This window comes from Pogoniulus pusillus, chromosome 1, assembly GCF_015220805.1.
Source record: "Pogoniulus pusillus isolate bPogPus1 chromosome 1, bPogPus1.pri, whole genome shotgun sequence".
In the NCBI taxonomy this organism is placed as follows: Eukaryota; Metazoa; Chordata; class Aves; order Piciformes; family Lybiidae; genus Pogoniulus; species Pogoniulus pusillus.
This window is the reverse complement of record NC_087264.1, coordinates 41,393,322-41,415,435: the sequence shown is the minus strand read 5'-3', so window position 1 is coordinate 41,415,435 and position 22,114 is coordinate 41,393,322. Positions and strand designations below refer to the sequence as shown.

The following is a 22,114-nucleotide window of genomic DNA, read 5'->3' as shown; positions in this document are numbered from 1 at the left end:
GAATGTGTTAAGATGCAGTCAGAGGACAGCAGTGTCTCCATGTTAGAAACAGGGCACACAACTTTAAAAAATAGAAATAATAAATAGTAAAATAAATCAAAATATCAAACATAAAGCAGAGGATAACACTACCTGTGGCAATGTTTGCAAGACAAGGACATGCCATTCAGTTAAATAGAATAATTTCAGTTGGACGGGACCTACAACAATCATCTGCTCCAAAAGCAATCATTTGCTTGTTCTATGTGTAACCAGCTCCTGATTCTATATACATTTTAGAATCATAGAATCAGCCAGGTTGGAAGAGCCCTCCAAGATCATCCAGTCCAACCTAGCACCCAGCCCCTTCCAGTCAACTAGACCATGGCACTAAGTGCCTCGTCCAGTCTTTTCTTGAACACCTCCCTGGGCAGCCCATTGAACATATCTATGCTATGCTTCATGGATTAAATAGAGCTTGCTGTTGTAGAATAGCTAAACCACAATTATCTATGCCACTTCCACAGAAAATCAGAAGAGTTAGTTGCAATGGATGGGAAAACAATTATTGGGGAGAGTAGACATGAATAGATATGAAGTGAACAGACAGCAGGGACAGAGAAAGCATCCACGATTTTAGCCAGTGGAATAATTAATGAATACAGGTAAGATCAAACAGGCAAAGCTTGACTCCTTGGGAGCAAAAAAAAAATCAGCTGTGCTCTACAGCATGGTGATAGACTCTAAACAGCTTCAACAAAGAAGCATTCCAATGCCAACCACTCTAGGTTTCAGATTTTAGAGAAAAAGTAAAATAAATTATCAAGGGCAGCACTCAAGGCATCTCTTCAGCAGTATAAGCCACTGCTAACAACCACAGCACATAGCAGCAAGCATGTTCTAGTCCAAAAAGCTGAATCAAATGAAATAAACCAAATCCACAAAAGAAAAACCACCTTCTCTTCACTACGACCACCCTCCTGGCCCACAACAGCTAGTGTCTTGGAAAAGATAGGGGAGAAAGTAAGGGCGAAGAGGAAGTCAGACATATACTATCTTAAGAAGCCCTAGCAAAAGGTGAAGAAAGTACTAAGGAGAGCAGAGATACCTCAAACAAAGGGACATTTGGATGAAGTCTTGAATCAGGAAAAATGAGGCAATATCCAGGAAAAAGAAATAAGGGGGGGGGGGGGGGGGGGGGGGGGGGTGTACGGAAAAGGAAGGAATAGAAGGAGGGGAATTTGGAGCATCTGTCTGTGCAATGAAGTTGCACACCAAATCCACAAAATAGTTCATCCCAAATTTGCTTTGTTAATACTCATCTCCTCTCCAGGTGCAGGACTTCAGGGCAGGATAGTAAGGCTCAACAGGGCTCTGGACAACCTGATCTAGTTGAGGATGCCCCTGCTTACTGCAGAGGGGATTGGACTAGATGACCTTTGGAGCTATCTTACAACCCAGACCATTCTATGATTCTGCATATATCCTTTCACCTTTCCCAAACTCTCCAGCCTGTCCAGATCTTGTCTGATGGCAGCACAACCTGATAGTGTGTCAGCCATCTCTCACAGTTTCATATCACCATAGATTATGCTGTTAATTATGATTTCAGTACCTCCATCTTATTGTGGATTGGCAGCACACCAAAAGCATTTGTTGATAATTTGCTTTCAGCCAGATGCTGGAAAATACTGTGCACAAGTGGCAAGCTCTTTCAAAAAGTCATGATTCCCTTCATACTTTGAAACAGTTTCCATGGGAGCAAATGATTCAGAAGGCATTTCAATGTGTGCCAGAGCTCTCAGTATGTAAACTCTGTATTCTGCTAGGATGCTCTCTTCTTAAGGGTTAACATGAGGCATTTCAGCAATGCATCCAAAAAAATACAAAACATTAAATGACTCAAAGTTACTAATTAAAAAACTTAAGCTTAAAAAAAAAAACAAACAAAAAAACCCCAATTTAGAGTCAAATGCCAGCTTAATACATCTCCATGAGCTGGTCTGACAGCCTTACTAGCCTTATGCTAAGTGCTGCAAATGGAAAATCCAAGTTATTTCTAGAGCCTCTATCAATAGCCTCTGAATGGTAGGGTGGTGGCAGATCACAAGCTGGCAATAGTCCACATCCCTTAAATTGTGTTTCACACTTGCTTCAGATGGCAGAGCATTACTACCACTGAAACACCAGTTCAAATTACCTTCAGTCATTTCAGAATGCAATTCACTGTCTTTACTCCACTGTAGTAAAAAGGCTACTCATCCACTACCCTTGTCCTCTCCAAGAAAGGGAAGAGTGGCATGCTACAGAAAGTCTTACTCAACGGGAATTCACACATTATTTCACAAGACACTATGGCCACAGGAGCAGACCTTGCTGTAAGAACAGAAGGCAGAAAAATGTTGATGCTTGTAAAGTCTTTCAGAAGTCAATCTGAGATTAGACTAAACTCTTGAGGAAATGTTGCAGTCTTTTAGAGGATGATGTCATTTTGGAGCCCTTTCTTTTTCTAATTTTTTTTCAGGGGCACTCTCTGTTCCAGTCTCATGCCAGGACTACTCTTCTGCCAATGTCATTTTGGGGCCCCATTCTTTTTCACGTTTCATTTTAGGGGCCTCCCTTTCCTCATTTCATTTCAGGGTCCCTTTCCAGAAGCCAAATATCTGACTACAATTCCTACAGCTCTGCCCGTAACAAATACAGCTTACTCTACAAGAACTTGGGTGGAAGTAACTACAAAGAGAATCTACTCAACTTCAGCACTTCTTAAGTTCTATTCAAGTTTATTAAGAGATAAATACACCAAACAAACAAAAAAAAAAGCTTTGGGATCAGCATCTTCCTGAAAAAATGGCACTGAGAGAGTACTTTGGCCAGGGCAAATCAAACAGTTATTCAGTATCTCCAGCACAAATCAAGCAATAATAGCTGAAGGCTTCAATACTCACTTTTGGGTACATACCCTTCACATCTCCTTCAAAAGAAACTTTCTTCTTTCTTCCATATGGAAAGTGAAACAAAAGTTATACATGCTAGTTCCATAATCCCTTTCTTCTCCTCAGCACTGAAACCTGAAATTCCACTCCAGATCATGTCATGACAAGCCTAGCTACGTCAAGAGAAACCATGCCTAAGGAAGTATCTAATCAAACATCAGAAATGTATTATACCATCTGAAGTCCTTTCAAAAAGCTTTATATCTTAGGGTTTCCTGATAGCACTCCTGTTCTGGTAGAGGTCACTAACGTACTGAGTAAAGTCAGGTTCCTCTTCTACTTGGAACATGAAAAGCATAACACCAGAGGGGAGTATTACATTTCAGACAGACTAATAAAAGGGAAAAAGAAAATTAAAACAACCACCCAAAAGAGGTCACCTTGACTACACTTCAGAGACTACCTACCTTCAGAAAGCAAACTCAAAACACTGAAGTCATCACAGTGCACCACAAGCATTATGGAGGTCCTAAAAAGATTCCTTTGTTCTGCTGGTGATTTCCACTTAGGTAGCTCCAGTAGAACCTTTGATTCTAGCCCTGACCCTACCTTTCAGCTCTCTGCTACAAATTGCTTCCACTTCTAAGCAGTGTGGGTTTTTTTTCTTAAGTAAAGAATAAAAAACAGCTTCCACTCTCAAAGGTTAAAATATTTCTACCTCCCCACACAGCTTTTTCACAGCTTTAAATCAAAACATTATATACTGCGTGAGGCAACAAAAGGGTCCCATTGCTTAATTCACACTATTACATGGAAGGCAAAAAACAGCTGAATAGGAAGCCAGAATCCAGTAGCTCCAGGTTCCTTATCCCACACTAACTCAATTTGCAAATCCAGAGTATGAGGAAGAACGGAAACAAATCGCTGAAGACCACTAGCGCCATCTGCGGGCCACACAAAACAGGCCACGGAAAGTTTTGCGTCAACTGCTCGTGCTTGACTATTGTGGCAGTATCGAGGAGTGGTAGGGATTGGAAGGGACCTCTGGAGATCTCCACCAAGGCAAGCTCACCTATAGAAAGTCACCTCCCTTGACCTGCTTGCCACACTCGATAAATCCCAGGATGCCTTCTTGGCCATAAATACACCTAGCTGGCTCACGGTCATCCTGCTGTACACCAGAACTCACAGGTCCTTTTCCTCAGAGCTGCTCTCCAACATATTAACCCCAAACCCGTACCGATAAATGGGGTTGTTCTTTCCCAGATGCAGGGCTTCACATTTGCCTTAGTAAATCTCATTAGAATTCTGTCCAGGACACACTGGATGGCAGCACAGCCTTCTGGCATGTCAGCCAATCTTCACAGTTTGATACCATCGGCAAACTGGCTGAGGGTACACCTTATTTCTTCATCCAGATCACTGATACAGAATAGAGCTGGACCCAGTAGTGACTCCTGGGGGACACCACTAGCCACAGGCCTCCAATCAGACTGCCCCATTGACCAAAACTCTGAACCCTGTCCTTCAACCAGTTCCCAATCCATATCATCACCCAATCATCCAGTCTGCACCTCTTAAGCTTGTCTCCCATGGCATGCTCATAGCCAATGTCAAAAGCCTTGCTGAAGCTGAAGTAGACTTTATGCACTGCCCTCATATATCCATCTAGTCATGCCATCATAAAAGGCTATCAGACTGGTCAAATATGACTTCCATTGGTGAATGCATGTTGACTGCTCATGACAAGCCTCTTTTCCTCAACATGCTTTGAGATGGCACCATGAACAAGCTGCTTCACCACCTTTCCAGGATGGAGGTGAAGTTGACTGGCTGATAGTTACCTGGGTCCTCCTTCTTGCTCTTTTTGAAGATTGGAGAGGCCTCTAAGAAATGCTTGCCAGCACTTGCTGCACAAACATACCAACTCTACAGGCACAGGAGGGAAAGGTTTAAAAGAAACTAAAGATATTGGTTGCAATAAATGCATATCTACCACATGAAAGCATTCAACTACAAGTCTCTCTACAGGCCTTTAGCTGTAGTTAACACTACAGCTGTAACTGCTCAGTAAGTAGATGAAGTTCAGTAATAGAAGTAGATGAGCTTAAAATAGGGATTCAACACTGCTTAAAACTGTTGTAGAACAATAGTCCCATGATGCTGTCTTCTCAAACACTACCACCAGTTGTTTCTGGTCTGTTGGAAGTCAGTAGGCAAATTATTTCAACTGTGGTAAATACTATAGGCAAGTATTTAGCTAAACTGTGATAAAGAGAAACAGGTATTTTTGACAGATAAGTGCTCCTCCTGGTAATCTTAAGTATGATTCATGACTTAAAGCAAAACAAAACTGGCATCCTGCAGGGTAAGAACAGCTCAACCATCTAAAACCACATATTCAGTACTGTAGAAAATAAAAATAGAAAAGCAGTTGAAAGTATTAAAACAAAGTCAAATACTGCCAGCAATAGGTCTCAAATTACTTTTATCTTCAGGACAAAACAGAAATTGAGGAAGTTGAGATTCCCTTCACCTTGGAGGACGGAGAAGGGACACAAAAGACATCAGGAGTACAAAGAGGTTTCAAGAACTCGACCTTTGGAAAGGACAAGCCAGTGATGGTATATGTTGCTTTACTTAGTATGTATGTACATATGTCCCCCCCAAAGATCTATATAAAGAGAACTGACACAGCATCATGAAGTAGCATATGTTTAAACTCTGCAGAACTCACTAACTGGCACTTCCCTCACTTGCAATTCTCGACGGAGTACAGAGGGAAGCCAAGACATTTTCAGATCACCTTGTGCAGGTACACTGAGAAAGAAGAAGCCTCCCCTACCTGGCCAATCCTTCCTCGTAGAGATAGATGACAAGTGGATCATAGGATGTAACCAGAACATAGAGGCGCACATCAAATTTGAAATCTGGAACAGAGTTAGCACAAGTCAGGGACTGCAAATACTTTTCAGACATCAGATCCAGCTGAGTCATTTTCAACCAACTGAGAGCAATAACCATTATCTGCTGCTGACATAGGCATCTGAAGTTGAAAGGCTTCCAGATTTTAAGGAATTTTCCAGTTACATTTTTTTCTGGTATTAGCAAAAGACAGACCACTCAATTATCCAACCAAATTCTGGCAAAACTGCAGAGATCCACAGGTGTGGGGTTGGGAAAAAAAAAGAGAAAAGCAGTTCCTGAGCACACTCACCATCTATGAGCAGAGGGTTGCTGATGTAACGAGAAACCAGGATGTTGTCTTCCAGGACAATCTGGTTTGGCTACAGAAAAAGAGAATCCAAAACTGAAAAACCAGAAGGCTTAAAGACTAAAATGAGTACATCAAACTCATCACTTTTTCCCCCCCACCAACTTTTCCCTTACAAAACCACTCTGTACCAATAAACCATGTTTGGGGAGGCAGGACATAAAACCAAAATGAAAACACACCACTGTCAGTCACAATGCACTTAAGATAGATCAGACCCTAACCAAACACCTGGGAATTGCCAAAAACACTGGCCATTGAATCTTCCAGGTAAGTGCTCCTCAGAGGAGAACACAAATTTAACAGCCACATGGCAATCACGTAAAATAGGCAGGCAAAAACCACATCCAAGAAGTGAATGCTATTATTTTTGTTTCTCAAGTGTTTAGTCAAACAGATGGAGAGAGGTTCAGAAGACACCAGAACGATTATGTAACTACAGGTGGTAAGGAATCCACAAATGAAAAAAGTAACTCCTCAACTTTATGACTAGATCCTGCCAGATCTAAGAGGCTGCTATTTAGCCTCTTGCCTATACAATTAACTATATTCTATCGAGATTCAGTTCACAGCAGGGGCTACTCTACCAGGAAGATGCTACCCTCATAGCTCAGAGCAGCAAGTTCTATCTGACAAATACACATCACATAGTCATGGGATCAAAACATTTTCTTGCCTTCCACTTGCAAAAGAGCCAAGAGAAGGCCACCATCCTGCCTTTATTCCAGTTTGCATGTATTCAGCCACATTGCCAGCACCACAAGCAGAAGGCCTAGGCATACAGAGTGCTCACACACAGCATGAGGAAGCAAGCTCAACTTCCCTCAGCACACCACACAGAAGTGACAACCTCTTTTATTACAAACCAGAGAAATCCAAGGTTTGCTGTTAGGGGGTATTGGCTGCGTTGTGATGGTGTTTGGGATTTTCTCTTTTTTTTATGTTTTTGGGTGGGGATAGGGGTTGGTTGGTTGCAGGGGGCTTTTCTGATTTTGATCTGTTTGTTTATGACTTGGTTTGTTTTTTAGAACACTTGTGATGAGATTATAGAACACTCCCTTAATGGCACCACACTGAAGGAAACCATAGCCATTAGGCCAAACTAGCTGAAGTGTTTCTGGAACAGATATGCACAAACGGAGATAGTCCCAGGAGGGTCTTTTCCCCAGTCCATGGCAAACTGACATAGAAACCTGAGCTCTTTCCTCTCTTTCAAGCAAGGAAAGGGCTGAGTGTAGCTCTGGAAATACTTACCTCATAGACTTGGCAAATTGCTCCCCTATTTTAAGGGAAGTGATCCAAGTAGAGAACAGATGAGGCAGCACTTCAGTGTAGGGGAGGTTAAAGGGACTTGAGTGAGTGAAAGTTAAATGACTCACCAGTCAGTTTTGCTGCTGAGAATATTTATTGGAATTCCCTCATGTGTTTGGCTCCTATCCAGATGCATTTGTTACCTATGACGACCTAGCTCCCTGCAAAGCCCACAATGGGCAAAAGACACTAAAACCAGCACACTGAATACAAAGAATCATCCCAATTACACCCCAGGAAGGGCACGGTGGCATGTAGACAACACAGCTCAAAGACTGTTACACATCCTACCATATCACATAAAGTTTCATTTTAACTGTTCTTTTCCAAGGGAAAGAGAGAGATAAGGAGACTGAAGACCATTTAGGTCACACAGGGAAACAACCAAGGAAAGTTCTGGGAATCTTCCCAAAGCCAGTCTACTGTCAGACACAAGGAGAGTATGAAGCAGCACAGCTTCCTAAACTCTCTCAGGGAACATGAACTTGCTCCTAATAAGCAAAGACTTGAAAGTTCCAGGATAATCACATCATACAAAAAAATAGATTGCTTTTGGTTATGCAGCATAGACCCAGTCAGGCTTTGACAGCTGCTCAGGGCTGCCAAGCAGCTCACCAAAGTATGGCTGAAACCCAGAGCAGGGCCGGTGTCTGGCATAGTTTTGCAGACAGTGCAGAGAAGCAGTCCTTTTGCTGAGCACTTACATTGTTTATCAGGTAGACACCTCGACCCCTGGAAGAGGCCACAGGCTTCACTATCCATAGGCCTCTATCCTTAGAATAGGTATCTGGTGAAAAGAAAACAGTACAAGTCTGAAACATCTTCCACTTTGCTCATTTACGAAGGAGCAAGAATCAAGAACACTGCCTACACTTAAACATTTAGAAAACTCTGAGGAGATCAAAGTCTACTTTTTGTTAAAATGTCCTTTTTTGGTGTTTCTACCCCTTGGGACTAACTGCAATTATTATGGCCCCTCCCTGAAGCCACTGCTGCTACTCCAATAGATTAGTTTCTGGGCCCCATGCCTCCTTTTGGCACTTTTCTCTTCAGTACTTCCAGATTTTAGTCAACGATAATATAAAGTTGATCATCAACGACACTGTGCAGAAAAAAATAGTTGGAGCCTTAAGCTCACATCAGCTTCTTGAAGACTTACACAGGCCTAGAGCAGTGCAGGAATCATCAAAAGAATCATAAGGGCCTTTTCCACCACCTTTCCAGCTTCCATTAATTTTGTTGCCTTAACCACTGGCATGATCGACAGGCTAAATTATTAAAAATAATTTCCTTACTCCCACCCAGTTATTTTGCCTCAGGTCTGAGCACCACCAGTCATGCACTTACTGCAGAAGTCCTGGTACTCTGTTGGGAGGATAAAGGTCTGAGGTAGGATATGGAACGTCTTGAATCCATGGGTCAGCTGCATACGACTGACATTCTTGTACAGTCTGTCCTTTCGCGTCAGTTCATATGACCTGAAGTCCCAAAACAAGAGACCAACTACCTTCTGCCCACATGAAGAAATAACAAACACATTACAGCCTCCCTTCATCCAAGTGACACAACCATCTATAGACCTGTCAGATGTCTAAACCCTAACCTCTTCAGTTCTACTGTCTCTCTCATATGGTCTCATGTTAACATCCACCCCAGTTTGTAGCAACCTCTTGCAATTACCAAAGCAGGACTGAAACACAGCAAACTGTTACAATGGCGTTCGTAAACTCTAACAGTAACTAAGAGCCTAAAGTGCCAAATACTTACTTATACCACCAAATAAAGAAAAAAAAATTAAAACTCCAGTATGTAGGCTACAGAGAAGTGCCATTTAGAAAGCCTATCTAGGATGAAGACAGCATGTGGCACAGGTCCAGTGCATTGAGAGTTTTCAGTACCACATATATTCTGGTCGCTCTTTTTGTTCGAGCTCGCTATGCTCAAATGTTTGCAAACCATCAGGAAGATGTTCAGCAAAACATGACATCAAGGTAGGTCTTACCTAGGAAAGTGATTGACTTTCTGAATATCTGTAAGGGAACGCAGCAAGTAGGGCTTCAAGTGTGATCCTGTCCACATAAGATTGTAGTCACTGCTGTTAGGGTGCACCTAAAAAGCAACACAAAACCATCACACACACAGAACTAATGAAAAGCATTACCACTTGTGTCCTAGAGACTGTAATTTTATATCTCTGAGACTAAAACAATTCTAACTGAAGACGAGCTCTTCTACCATCTCGAATATTAGGACAACTCTAGCCAGACCCCTGTCCTACTGTGCAGTAGTGCAGGGAAATAATCCTGTCGTATTTTTCTAAACAAATTTGTGGGCTTGTTCTTTTTATAGACTATTTAAACCAAATTTGTAAAGTGTTTTATATCTCTTCAGGAAATTTGTGAGGTCAGCTCCTTAACTTGGCATTACTGAGAACAAAATCCACCACCCACATACATCTGGTATACAGGACACTCATTTGAGCAAGAACATGCTGGAATGTAAATGTGAAACTCTATATCAATACATTCGTGAGCTGGCAAAGGCTGAGGGATTAAATCCTTCACATCTCCCCACGGGTGCGAGATGATGCTTTAAAAGCAAAAAGAGAAAAAACACAAGACCTAACTCCAGCATCACTTCTTCCCTACTTTTGAGGCTTAAGGCTAAAGGGCACTCCTTTGGGAGAGCAAACTCACAACATATAGTCTGCTTGACTTAGCAGAGTATGAAGAAAAACCCAATACCTAAGAGTGTCCACAGCAACTTCCTAGCTCTAACCCTGCAGAGCACATAAAACAAACCCCAAAACATAAATCATCATCATTACCAACCATTAGCACCATTTCCCAGCCCAGCACATAATCAGATCTGAAGACCATTTCACTCACTTCATGGAACCCATGGGCAGTCAGAATGCTCCGGACCAGGCGGCTGTCTGTTCGCACAATCTTATAGGACAAGTGGTAGCGCTCTGTTAAGAGGGCAAGAGACACAATGTTGGGCTGCAGCTACAAGAACAAATCAAAGTTGCCTATGCTACTAAAGGAGACAGAAGAGCACTGCAGGACTCAATACTACAGCTCCACTTAATCCATAGTGGAGCATTCACACAGAAGCAGTACAGCAGGCAAAGATTGATTTTAAGCTCTTCACTACAGAGTCGTGAATTTATATTCTGGTCATAGGTTCTGACATGGCCTCCAAGTTCAACTTGCAAGTTGATAGTTTCAACTCAAAATGCATCAGGACCCAATGGGGGGACAAATACAAACATTTGTCACAACCCAAAGACGTGATAAACATTCACCAGCTGATCAAGCCTTTCCAAACATCTCAGCACTCAGAGACAAGACAACTGTAATTTCCTTCCTAACGTGTCCTCTTCCCCACTATAATAAGAGGGAACACTGAACATGAGACTTCCACCTCATGCCCTCAGGCAAAATACTGTTATGTGATTATGCTCACCTCCAACTAGGCGAAGGTAGTTGTCATTGGTTAGAATGGCGTCAGCATGAAACACCAAGACAGGGATCCGCCTGCAACCTCCACCAGTCCACCTGATACATGGATGGTCCCTAAAATGGCAAGACAGCCTCATATGCACAGCAGTTACAATGAGAACACAGCAATTCTCTGTACTTGCCCACCCACTCTGCAGATAGCACACAGGCAAACACACTGTGTGGAAATGATGGAAGATTGACAAAGAGGCCTGTAAACAAGTTAAAGTGACTTGCAGCTGGGCTGTAGAAAACTACACTACAGGCAATAAATGTACCATTCTAACTGTTTCTTTTGCTTGTATGTTTGACAGTCAGAACATCTGTGCTCAGACAGCACAGGTCTAATAGATTGAGGCATCCTACCAAACATGTTTTGGTTCCCTGCCCTGCTGTGGCAAAGCTCAAAGCACAGTAGTAAACTCTGCCTGCATTAATCTCTCAAAACCAGGCACAAACAGCAAGTTCAGTGATCCTCCAGCAAGGACTAAGCTCTGTGGTGCCTGAGTCCCCACTTCTGCCTCTGCCAGAGTGATGGTCCAGTGAGATCCCAGTTGGCAAGGTAACAAAAACAAGTGTACTCTTTGAATTTCAGCTGTGGTTTTGTGGTTGGCTCCTGTGCCCTGCCTGTGCTTACTCACACACACAGACTAGAGCACTCAGCTCTAAGGGGAACTTTCCAGATCATACTCTTCTTGGGTTGGTTTTGCAAGTCTCTAAGTCAGAGTTCTGTTTAATTTGTATTTATTTTACTGAGTGTAATTTGAGAGAAACCTCATGACATCTCATAGCTGCAGTTCTCTGCATTTATAGCCTCAAAACGGGACCTATAATTCAGGATGAACCATAACTGCCAGTATCCACACAAGCAGACCTTCCAATGCAGGTTCCAGTCTCCAGTTTAGGAACTGCAGATTAGTGCATGCTGCCTGACTGTAATTCTGAACTCTAAAGTGCACAAAAAGGCACTCATGCAGAGTCTGAAAGACCAGAATAGGCTTGGCTTACCTCAAAACAACACACTTGTGTTCTTTCTTTTTAATTTCAGTAGAATATGAGTCCAGCACTCAATGACAACGCCCCCAGCCAGCCACTCAAGCTACATGTTCCAAGATAAAGGGATTTGCATTTGCTCTGTCCAAAACAACAAGACTACATGGGGAACTATCATCTTCTTGGAGGAATTAAGGACATGGACACACCAAAAAATAAGATCTGTTATATAAAATTCTACAATCATAGAAATACAACCTGCCAACCTCACTAAGCAAATAAAACACAGATTGCTGCACAAGGAAATGGAACCATGAAAAATTTAACAGAGACTGAACGGTCGAAGAGACACATCTCTGTCTATGTAGACAAGAAGAAATATACTGACACATACACAGAAGTCTTTGCCTATAGAATATGCTAGATCATTGTGTGACAAAGTTACAGAGAAACTACAGAAAACAAAACACTTCCTATACTTGGAACACAGGAAGAGAGATAAAAGGGCAACTTTCTGATGCTAGGGCAAGTAGCATCTCCTAAGCATAACCTTAGTCTTCTTAACCATGTTTACTACCAGTATTACCCAGATAATTTATCTTCAGAGCACTCCCATGTGCTTCCACCACCAATAAAGAAAAAAATATTTATAAAAGAGTCAACTAATGAGGTAAAATTAGCTGGAAAGGATCCAAGAAGCTTTCAGAACTTACAGTACAAACTAGAGCCTTATATAAGTGTGAAATGAGCTGAGGCACCAGGAGGAGAGTTTACGTTAAGCTTGTCCTGAGGATTTGCAGTAAGACTCAATCCTCCAGGTGACATTCATTCTTAGCATGACCCTTGGTCACTTGATGAAGACACACTGTTACTTTCCAGGTGAAGGCAGTTCTGGACCTTTCCATGTACGAGTGTCTGGCAAGTCTGAGCCAGCTACTTGGTATGAAGCAACATTCCTTTAAATACTTTGAGTCACTGCAGTTTGCAACTGGGCACTTAGTTGCAACATGCATCCAGAAGAAAACTGGACATATTAAAGTAGGTCCAACTGAAACAGAAAAGGAACTCCATTCTGGGAAAAAGTGAGGGAGCAGCTCCTTCAGAAGCAAAGATAAAAGCAGCTAATAAATAAAGACAGAACAACTATTCTCTAGTGTGTAACAGGAAACCTGGGAACTGCGTTCTTCCAGAACTTTTTTTTAAAGACTACAAAACATTGCATGTCATTTACTGTACATTTCCACTCCCTACAGCAAAGTAAAACCATAAACACCACAAAAATAAACAAAGAATAAAGGACATGAATTTTCTTTGTTTTCTTAAATATCACCAGTAAAATTCCCATTTTAGGTACACGACAGAAGAGAACAATGTAAGTACAGGCAGGGCAACCTCGATGAATACAGTGGTCCTTTAGGCTACAGATGTAATACCCTGCCTATAAGCTTGGGGCCCAAGCCAACTATCTTCCACTTTATGGGCAGAAGAAAGGAAGGAATGCAACTGTCTTTTAACAACAGTACAAATCCTGCAGGAAGCACAGGGAGATAAAAACGGCTAAGAGGGTTTTTTTTCCTACTTACTCCAATCCATCTCCATCATCTTCCTCCTCCTCTGAGGAGGAGCCAGTTTCCTCCAGATCTCGAGCCATCCCAACTGGCATTTCCTCTGGGAGTTTTCATACAGCACAGTCTCAGCAGCCTCGGGGAGTTCTTCTTCCAGATTCAAGGGATTTTTCAAGAGCAGTTACCTGTAATAAGGATTAAAAGCATGAATGCATAGCTAAGCAGGACAGCAAGTGAAATGAGGTAACTTAACTCCCACCTCCTGTCAATACATATTTCTCACAGGACCATCAACAACCTTGTTACGGTCTGTAAATTACCTCCTCCCTAGGGGAATGTACAAGGAAGCATCAATTTCTTCATCTGGTCGTGAGAGTCACTCAGGTACCTACAGCTGAAGGGTCGCTGCCCCATCTCCGGCCGCAGGACCGTAGCAGGCTGCCCGGGCGCGGCCCGTTAAGAAACGCCGGCTTCTCCTCCACACCGAGACTCCCGAGCGGCTTGGGCTCGGCGGGACACCGCAACACTTCTGCCGGCCTGGAAAGCGACCCCCGGCCCGGCCCAGCCGCGCCCGGGGCCTGGCCTACCTCGCGGCGGCGGCCCCGTGAGAGTCGAGCGCGGCGGGAAGCGCCAGAAGGGCCGCAAAGACCTCGTCGGAGCCGGCGACCAACCGCCCCTTACCCTGAGACAGCAACTCCCTCGGCTTCCCTTACCTGCTCCGACATCGCCCCCGCCAGCGGGGAGGGTAGAGGCGAAAGAGCACGGCCGCCAGCCAGCCAGAGCCTCGCCCTTCGCTTCCCCGTTACTACAACAACCGGCGGACGCGGGGCCCGCCCCCAGCGCGCAGGCGCAACAGGCGCCGGGGCCCGGCCGCGCTCCCGCCCACCGCTCCCGCAGGGCGTGGAGCCTCCTCCTGCGCGCTGAGGGGTCCGATTGGCGGCAGAGGCCTCACGTCAGCGTGGTGCGTGGGCGGAGCGTCACGCCCGCGGCCAATGGGGGTGCGAGGCGGCGGCGTGCTCGGGGCAGCAGGAGGGGCCTCGGGGAGAGCGCGTCGGGGTACGGGCGACGTCAGGTGTCGGCTGCGGCCCGATCCGGTCCTTGCGGGCAGGTTTCGTGCCGGCAGAGCGGTGGGGAAGATGAGCCGATTCCTGAACGTGCTGCGCAGCTGGCTGGTGATGGTGTCAGTCATCGCCGCCGGGAACACTCTGCAGAGCTTCCGTGACCACAGCTTCCTCTCGGAAAAGCTGTACACCGCCAGCCCCGGGCTCGGTAAGAGTCGCGCTGGGGCTTGGAGGTCGCCTTCTAGCCGTGGGTGCGGGAATCACCTCTGGGTACCGCCTCGGAGGCTGCGCTCAGGCCCGGGAGTCGCCTGCTGCCCCGACGTGCGCCGCCCCGGTGGGGATGGGAGGGAGGCAAAGTGAGGCTGTGCATAATCTTATGCGCGCTCCTTTCCTTACGTAGTGAACGGGCTTCAGGCGCGGACCTTCGGTGTCTGGACCCTGCTGTCATCAGTGATCCGCTGTCTCTGCGCCATCGACATCCGCAACAGGACGTATGTAGAGAAGCACTGGAGAAATCCTTTGGTTTGTTTGCTAGTCACAACCTGCGCAGCTAGCTTAGAGGGCAGCGCTGAGGAGGTGGGGAACCAAAAGCTCTTCCTGAGCTTTCTAGAGGGTTGAAAGTAACCCCTTGAAAAGGCTTAGGTGGGACTGTGGGATTCGTGTGTTAACTGCTCCTCCCTTCTGCCTGCGCAGAGAGCCTGAGCTCTCGATTTCATAGGGGAGGCAGAAATGGGGTTACAAATTTCTGAGCTCCAGCTTGGAAAACAGCTTCTGATGGTGTTGGTGCTTTTGCAGTTAGCAATTAGCAATTGTTAATACTGTGATCTGCCTGATTCTTGGTATTTCTTTTCCTGTGATCGATCAACTAAAGGCTGCGGCAGGTTAAGAGTCCCTTTGCACCAGCCTTAACCACTGAGGACAAAGGGCCGGAGATGCAGCCTGATGCTGTGGTGGAAGGCAGGCTCTTTCTTCCTGTGGGTAACAGAAATACTTCTGGGAGGGATTTCCAAGCAGGCTGACTCTGGGTCTGTGCTAGACAAAGCCTGTGCTGTAGGTTGCTAGGACTCATTCTTTTGTGACCACCTCTCTCAGCACCTCAGCAGAAGTTCCCTTTCACTTGTCAGCATGTCCTTGGGTTGTCTGTGATAGGAAGGCAGTCTGTTTACCTGTTTTCAGGGGTGGTGGCAATGCTAATTACCATTAAGACAGTTGTTTCATGGAAAAATTTTTGGACCTGCTCCCTTTCCACAGCTGTGGCCCCTAGAGGGTAGCAGAGCACGGGTGGGAAGATGTGTTAGTCAAATCCTGTCCCTCATCCAGTTCTCGCCCTCTTTTCGTGTGCACACATGCTTCTCACTTCACCACTCCCTATTCTCTCCCCTCTTCACCTGCCTTCAGACCAAAGAATTCCTGTGACTTTCAATGCACCATTTAGCACACCACCCCGTTCTCCTCTCAGCAAGCCCCAGCTTTTGCATTTCACCAGGCGTCATCTGTGCTGCCACAGTGAGGACAGAGAGGGCATCATGTAGGTTTACCTCATTTCCACTTAGCCATGCTTGCACCCATACTATGGGCCAGACGATAACCTGCTTCTTTCTGCTCTCCAACAGCCTCTATTACCTGACGCTCTTCACCTTCTTTTTGGCCCTTATTCACTTTCTCTCCGAGGTCTTCATTTACCACACTGCAGCCTTGACAATTGGAGTTATGGCACCCCTCATGGTAGCAAGTAAGTAGAGCTCTGCATCTTCCCCCCTACAAAGTCCTTGGAGCTATGACACCTCAGAAAAACACCCCATGGAGCTGTGAGCTATGGGCAGGGAGGACATAATAGTGGTGGGAATGCCTCATCTCCTCTACAGCATTTTCTGCACAACTCATCCTGTATCTCCATCACAGGTTTCTCCATCTTGGGAATGTTGATTGGGCTGCAGTATCTGGAGGTAGAAGCACTGTCACAAAACAAGAAGAAAAACTGAAACCAAGGCCCTTTGTAGGTCAGCATTGTCTGATTTTACTACCAGACATCCATGAAATCTCAGCTGAACTTCTCCAGAACACCAGTCTCACTGATGTATCAGTGTTGGACTCTTTCAATCATTCTTCATTACCAAGTGTTGATTCTTGTCCAAGCAATATTTCAACAGACCGATGTCAAAGACCAAGTCCCAGAGGAGTCTGTGTCAAAGCTTGTGGAGGAGAGCAGTTTGGTGGCTGGAGGAGAGGAGGCACTGTCCTGGGCATGCCCAGTGCATTGATTCCCGATGTACTTGTCAGGAGATGCCGTAGAGCTACCCAGGATCCACTGAACACTTTGGACCAGAAAGAGAGCATGTGCTGCCCCTGGCACTACTCTGTAACTTGCATGTGTGTGTTCTTCAGGGGCCATTTCTAATAAATGACAGAAATCTGTGGTGCCTGCCTTTCTGCTACAGAGCAGCAGGTAGAGGGAATACAACTTGAGCAACTTGAGCAAGCAGCAGTTTCTACTGTGTGGTGCAGGATAAAGTCATCTCTCTATATAGCAACCCCACCTTTCCCTGTTTCCCACAGAATTATAGGTCTAACTGTTGCATCAAACACACATGAAGAAAGTTGTTGCTGCTCTCTCTTCTGCAGTGTACTGGTGACAGCAACCCACATGTGTCTGTGAGCAAGGACTGAGCCACCTTTGCAGTGAGCTATAACTACAGAAGATGGAGAAAACAGGAAAAGGTTGCTTAGACCTAGATGAAATAATGTCTGAGCCAGGTTTGCAGTGTCCAGAAGGTAGGGAAGAGCCAGCAGGATCTCCTAGATGGTGCATGTGCAGAAGAAAGAATGTTATAACACAGAGGAGCACAACAGTACTACTGACCACAAAGGTGATTCTTCCATTCTGCAAAACATTTCAGGCTACTAAAAGAGACTGATGTAGATGTAAACTGTTTCAACATTTTAATAGGAATGTTTCCTGCTTCATTGTACCTTCATATTAAATGTACAATGTTCAGAACTTCTGAAAAGCCATTTTAAGATCCCCATGCTCAATCCCAAACTATCAAAGGCAGAACTTAAGTCCTTTGGTGCATTAAAAATCTGTAATTTCATACACACACACAAAAAAATTGTCCAAAAAATGGTAGGTCAGAGCGGGCTATTTTTATCTGTTCCAGCTGGTTGTGGTTTTTGTCCCTCCCCGCAAATGGCACACAAATAACTGCATGATTTAAGCAATATAAAGGATACTTGATGCCTCCACCAGTGGAGGGAAGCTGGAAAGGAAGGAGAAGGGACATAAAGTTTAGAAAATAAATAACATCATACTGAGGGGCAGTGTCTACAAGACACAAATGCTATTAAGAGAGATTCTCCTGGTCTTCATTATAAAGGGGGAAGCTTCCACACTGGAGGAAATCTGAATTCCCCTTGTACTTAAAATATCTCTGGCTATGAAGAGCAACACAGTCTTGGCTGGTTATTTCAATCTAACACTTCATGAAAGTTAGGTAGCATTGAAACATACAAAAGGCACTTTATGATTAAGGAGGAAGACAATCCTCAGCCCTGGGAACCTTTGGTTTGACTGACACCTGTTGCTAGTGTAGTGGTAGTGTAACTTTGCTGGGTTGGGCTTGTGGCCTTGCCTCCAGGTAAAAAGGCATATTGGTATCTTGGTCACTTTTGATGTATAGGAACATCAGGGCAACCTCAGTAAGTTGTGAACAGAGGTTTATCCACAGACTAAGACTTCATGTGCGACAGACATGTAATAAAATCAGTGGCAGATGCACTGCTTCACTTGCTGGTGATGTTCAGAGGCCTCTATCATCACCTGTGCCACAGAGCATCATAGGCACCAAGGCAGAGCAATCCTTCTTCCCAGAAGCGAGCTGAAGGCTCTTCCAGGGCTGCTCACAGAGTAAGCATGGTCCAGCTTCTGCACTTCATGTCACAGCTTGCCCATGAAAGGAGACAGACACATGCAGAGTGCTACCTTCATGTTCAGCACTAGTCTAGAACTATGTTCTTTCTAGGCATGTGTGCTTTTCCTTTCCAAGGATGCACGGTAGGATTGGGTGGAAATAGTGAGTTTTCCCAGCTTTTCCTCCCAAGCAGCAAAGTCTCCAAAACAGTGAGATGCAGAGGCATAACCAAAGAGAGCAACTCCCTTCTTGTTTCGCTCTTTCACTCTCTCCACAAACTTGAGTGGACTCCTGTCCTGAGGTTGCCCCCCTGCAACAGTGTGTATGTAACAGGAGGACAATGCAGGTAGCAAAGATGGGAATGAGGTGTGGTGCATCTCCCAGCTTTGCCACCCATCCACTTTACAGCTTCGATTCCTCAAGAACTATGGGATTACTGCAGGCTTCTGGCATCACTTTCTGCAAGTTAAACAGAGAAAAACAATATGGTTACAATCCTGAGTTGCCAGACTCGAGCTTCAGAGAAGCCAGCTGGCCAGAGGCTGGCTAACACACAGCTCCCTGCTACTGTGCAGAAATCCCTCAAGAAAAATCACCATCCTCAGAGACTGCTTCCCTCCTACAGTTTCTTCTCCTACCCAGACAAGGGGCAGTGCAGCAGCAGAGCAGAGCAAGGGTCCTACTCCCCTTAAATTACTCGCTGTAGTCCTCAGACCATAGTTAATTCATAGAAGCTGTACAAAGCCCAGGTATCAGCCCCACAGCCATCTCACTTGGAGATGTTTCACTGCAACACAAGATCAGCCTTAAAGTGGTGAAGCTGCAGAGACAGTGTCTGTGCAAGCACCAAAGAGAATCTGCATTCTCTGCACCCTCAGGAGGCTCAGCACAGCAACCAGCTCCTTTCTGTCCTTACTTTGGCATGTCTGAAGGCCTCTTCAGCTCCCAGACAGATTGCTAGCTTTGTTCGTCTTCAAGTGTTTTCATCCTCACCTCCTGTTCAAGGCTGGCACACTCTGCATCCCTGTCCCCAGATTGGACTTGTAGATGGGATAATTCCACAGAATGGTACAGATAAAGCTTTCTTCAAAGTCCATTACTTGCATCTTAAACAGCCATAAGAAATAGGAGGCAAATATACACTTCCTCCCCCCCCAGCCCATAAATCCTATGGAAGAATTGGTGTGACTCCTAGAACCCTCCTACAATTTCTTCCCTTAAGACCCAGAGGAAAAGCAAGGACAACCAAAACTGCTGTCCAATTAGCACCTTATCTTGGGCTGCATGAAACAGACAGACTTTTGCAATTACCCAGCCTTACTGGGTAGAACGTGATGAGTTTCTGTGCTAAGACCTTCTGGGCTGTATTAGGATTAGACAGAGGCTTGTCTCCTTTCCTATGGGGATTTCAGATATTTTTCCAAGTTTTGACTTGGAAGGGTAAATGTGGCATCTTCCACAGCCTGGGCTCTAAGTTAACTCTCTGCAGGTCAAGGCTGATATCTGAGGCAGAAGTCAGAGGTATACAGGAAAGAGGTTCACATCCTCATTGCTGTTAAGTCCAGGCAGCATAGAAACAACAGATACAAAAAGTTTCATTGTGAGTAGCCTTTTACACAGGTGAAAAGGTTTTACAGAGGTCAGCAGCAATATCCCAAAGCAGAGGAGTGAGATCAGGAAAGCTTCAAAGAGAAGCCTGGAAACAAAAGCCAAGAAATGCAAAGACCAATAGTAGGGGAAGTGCATGAAGCAGTATCAGATGTCAAAGTTAGAGGAAAACTACATTTAGGTTTGGGAAAACATCATGGAAACATTCTGGCAGCTTTGGACCTCTTTCTGTGGAGGGGTCTGATCCCACTCACCTGCTGTGGAGCTACAGGAATAGAGGTTTAGGAGACCAGCCAGCCTGCAGAACTCTACTGCCTTAGGAAAGGAATGATGCTTTCACAGCTGAGACTCACATCATTGTCAAAGGGCATGGAGAGAGCCTGCTCATGGCTTTGGGATAGAAAGCTGCTCACCACACTGCTCAATCAACTGACACTACTATGAAACCTAAGGCGCAACGTTGGAATGGCTTCAGATGCACTTAGAACAAGGGCAACCCAGGAAGAGACTCACTATAATGTAAAATGGGCATTGAACCAACTGTCCTGAGACACAGAAAGCTAACACTGCTGACCTTCTGGGAGCTGAGGCAGACAGAAGTGGGAGGACTGCTGGAACCACCATTACAGCTTCAATAAGAGTGGACAAGGTGTCCACAATGCCATTAAGCTAATTCGATTCCCACCACATTTTCTACTAATTGCAACATCTGTTTAATTATGACAGAAAACAAACTACTTGTGAACACAAGGCAGGCCCTGCAGGAAGAAAGGAAAACATCCAGCAGTGTGGACACAGTGGCCAAAAGCTCTGACAAGAACCTGCTGACAGGCTATGATTCCTGAGCAGTGTCAAGTCTGATAAACTCTTCTCACTGAGGCTATTGCTCTTCTCCCTGCAAGTCAACAGTCTGATTCTAGGTCTTCCATTTCATCACCAGAAGCCATTACTAGTGGCCATGAGAATCACTGTGTGGGTTTTCCCCTTGTGTGTTCCATAATACACAAAGAAATCAAGTTATTCCACAGTCCTATTTGACACTGAAGCCACTCAATAGCTGAACATCCACCTAAAGACTCTTGGAATTCTCTGCCCTTCAGAATTGCCTACCAGGGGACTCCTTCAACCAGGCCAAATTCTGCCCTCTCAAAGTCCCAGGTGGCAGTTCTGCTGACTCCTCTCTTCTCCAAAATAAAAAGATCTGTCATCTCATGATCACTATACCCAAGATGATCTCCAACCTTCATATCACCCAAGTCCTTCCTTGTTTGCAAACAACACATCCAGCACCATCTTTAATTGGCTCACTCACCAGCTGTGTCAGGATTTTATCTTCCACAAACTACAGGAACCTCCTAGAGTGTTTCCTCTCTGCTGCACTCTATTTCCTGTAGACATTTGGTGAGTTGAAATCTCCTACAAGAACAAGGACTTCCCCCAGCTGCTTAGAGAATATTTCATCTGCCTTTTCATCCTGCTTGGACGGTTTATAACAAACTACCACCATGATAACTGCCTTGTTGGACTGATTCTTACTCATAAATACTCAAGCCTGTTATCAACATCATTAAGCTCTGAACATGCAGGGCTACCTTACTGCCTCTCCTTTCTTGCCTATCCCTTCTGAAGAGTTTATAGCCATTCATAGCAGGATTCCAGCTGTGTGAATCATCCCACCATGTTTCCTTGATGGCAACTGTATCACACTATTCCTGTGGTACAATGGCTTTCAGCTCCTCCTGTTTATTGCCCATGCTGCATGTATTGGTGTAGATGCACTTCAACTGGACTACCGATCCTTTGGGGGGGAACAAAGCCCTAATTCCTACATAATTAGAGCCATTATTAGGCTCTTCTGTGCTCACACACCAATAACCCTTACGTCTTTGCTGCCACATGGATGTAGGGGCTGGAGATCCAACTCAGGCTGCAAACCAAAGGATCAATATTGGTCAAATATTGGTGTGCTGTCCCCA

General features: G+C 44.9%; 3 protein-coding genes across 21 annotated transcripts in view; 1 reads left to right on the top strand and 2 right to left on the bottom strand.

Moving 5' to 3' along the window:
* TTLL5 (tubulin tyrosine ligase like 5) overlaps positions 1 to 14,392 on the bottom strand; it is a 140,937-nt gene extending 126,545 nt beyond the window's left edge. For all 17 annotated transcript variants that reach the window (XR_010303751.1, XR_010303753.1, XR_010303752.1 and 14 more), the window contains exons 1-9: positions 14,275 to 14,392; positions 13,580 to 13,746; positions 10,969 to 11,078; positions 10,389 to 10,471; positions 9,503 to 9,609; positions 8,848 to 8,978; positions 8,205 to 8,287; positions 6,133 to 6,202; positions 5,761 to 5,845 (exon numbers count right to left, since the gene is read on the bottom strand). Coding sequence is in view for 13 of the 17 variants with exons in the window: in XM_064150040.1 (XP_064006110.1) it covers positions 5,761 to 5,845; positions 6,133 to 6,202; positions 8,205 to 8,287; positions 8,848 to 8,978; positions 9,503 to 9,609; positions 10,389 to 10,471; positions 10,969 to 11,078; positions 13,580 to 13,659 (749 nt within the window). In the remaining 4 variants the exon portion in view is untranslated. The remainder of the gene's footprint in view (positions 1 to 5,760; positions 5,846 to 6,132; positions 6,203 to 8,204; positions 8,288 to 8,847; positions 8,979 to 9,502; positions 9,610 to 10,388; positions 10,472 to 10,968; positions 11,079 to 13,579; positions 13,747 to 14,274) is intronic.
* A 195-nt stretch (positions 14,393 to 14,587) lies between these two features.
* Positions 14,588 to 17,037, top strand: ERG28 (ergosterol biosynthesis 28 homolog). 2 transcript variants are annotated; one of them, XM_064150004.1, is made up of 4 exons: positions 14,588 to 14,830; positions 15,023 to 15,113; positions 16,236 to 16,354; positions 16,525 to 16,683. In XM_064150004.1, the coding sequence occupies exons 1-4, from the start codon at positions 14,698 to 14,700 to the stop codon at positions 16,602 to 16,604; spliced, it is 423 nt and encodes a 140-aa protein (XP_064006074.1). In that variant the 5' UTR covers positions 14,588 to 14,697; the 3' UTR covers positions 16,605 to 16,683. The 2 variants fall into 2 exon arrangements, with proteins under 2 accessions (XP_064006074.1, XP_064006066.1); XM_064149996.1 differs by having other exon boundaries at positions 14,591 to 14,830; positions 15,023 to 15,144; positions 16,525 to 17,037.
* FLVCR2 (FLVCR choline and putative heme transporter 2) overlaps positions 16,616 to 22,114 on the bottom strand; it is a 46,795-nt gene continuing 41,296 nt past the window's right edge. For both annotated transcript variants that reach the window (XM_064150020.1, XM_064150027.1), the window contains one exon: positions 16,616 to 18,989. In XM_064150020.1, the coding sequence (XP_064006090.1) occupies positions 18,933 to 18,989 (57 nt within the window). In that variant the 3' untranslated portion in view covers positions 16,616 to 18,932. The remainder of the gene's footprint in view (positions 18,990 to 22,114) is intronic.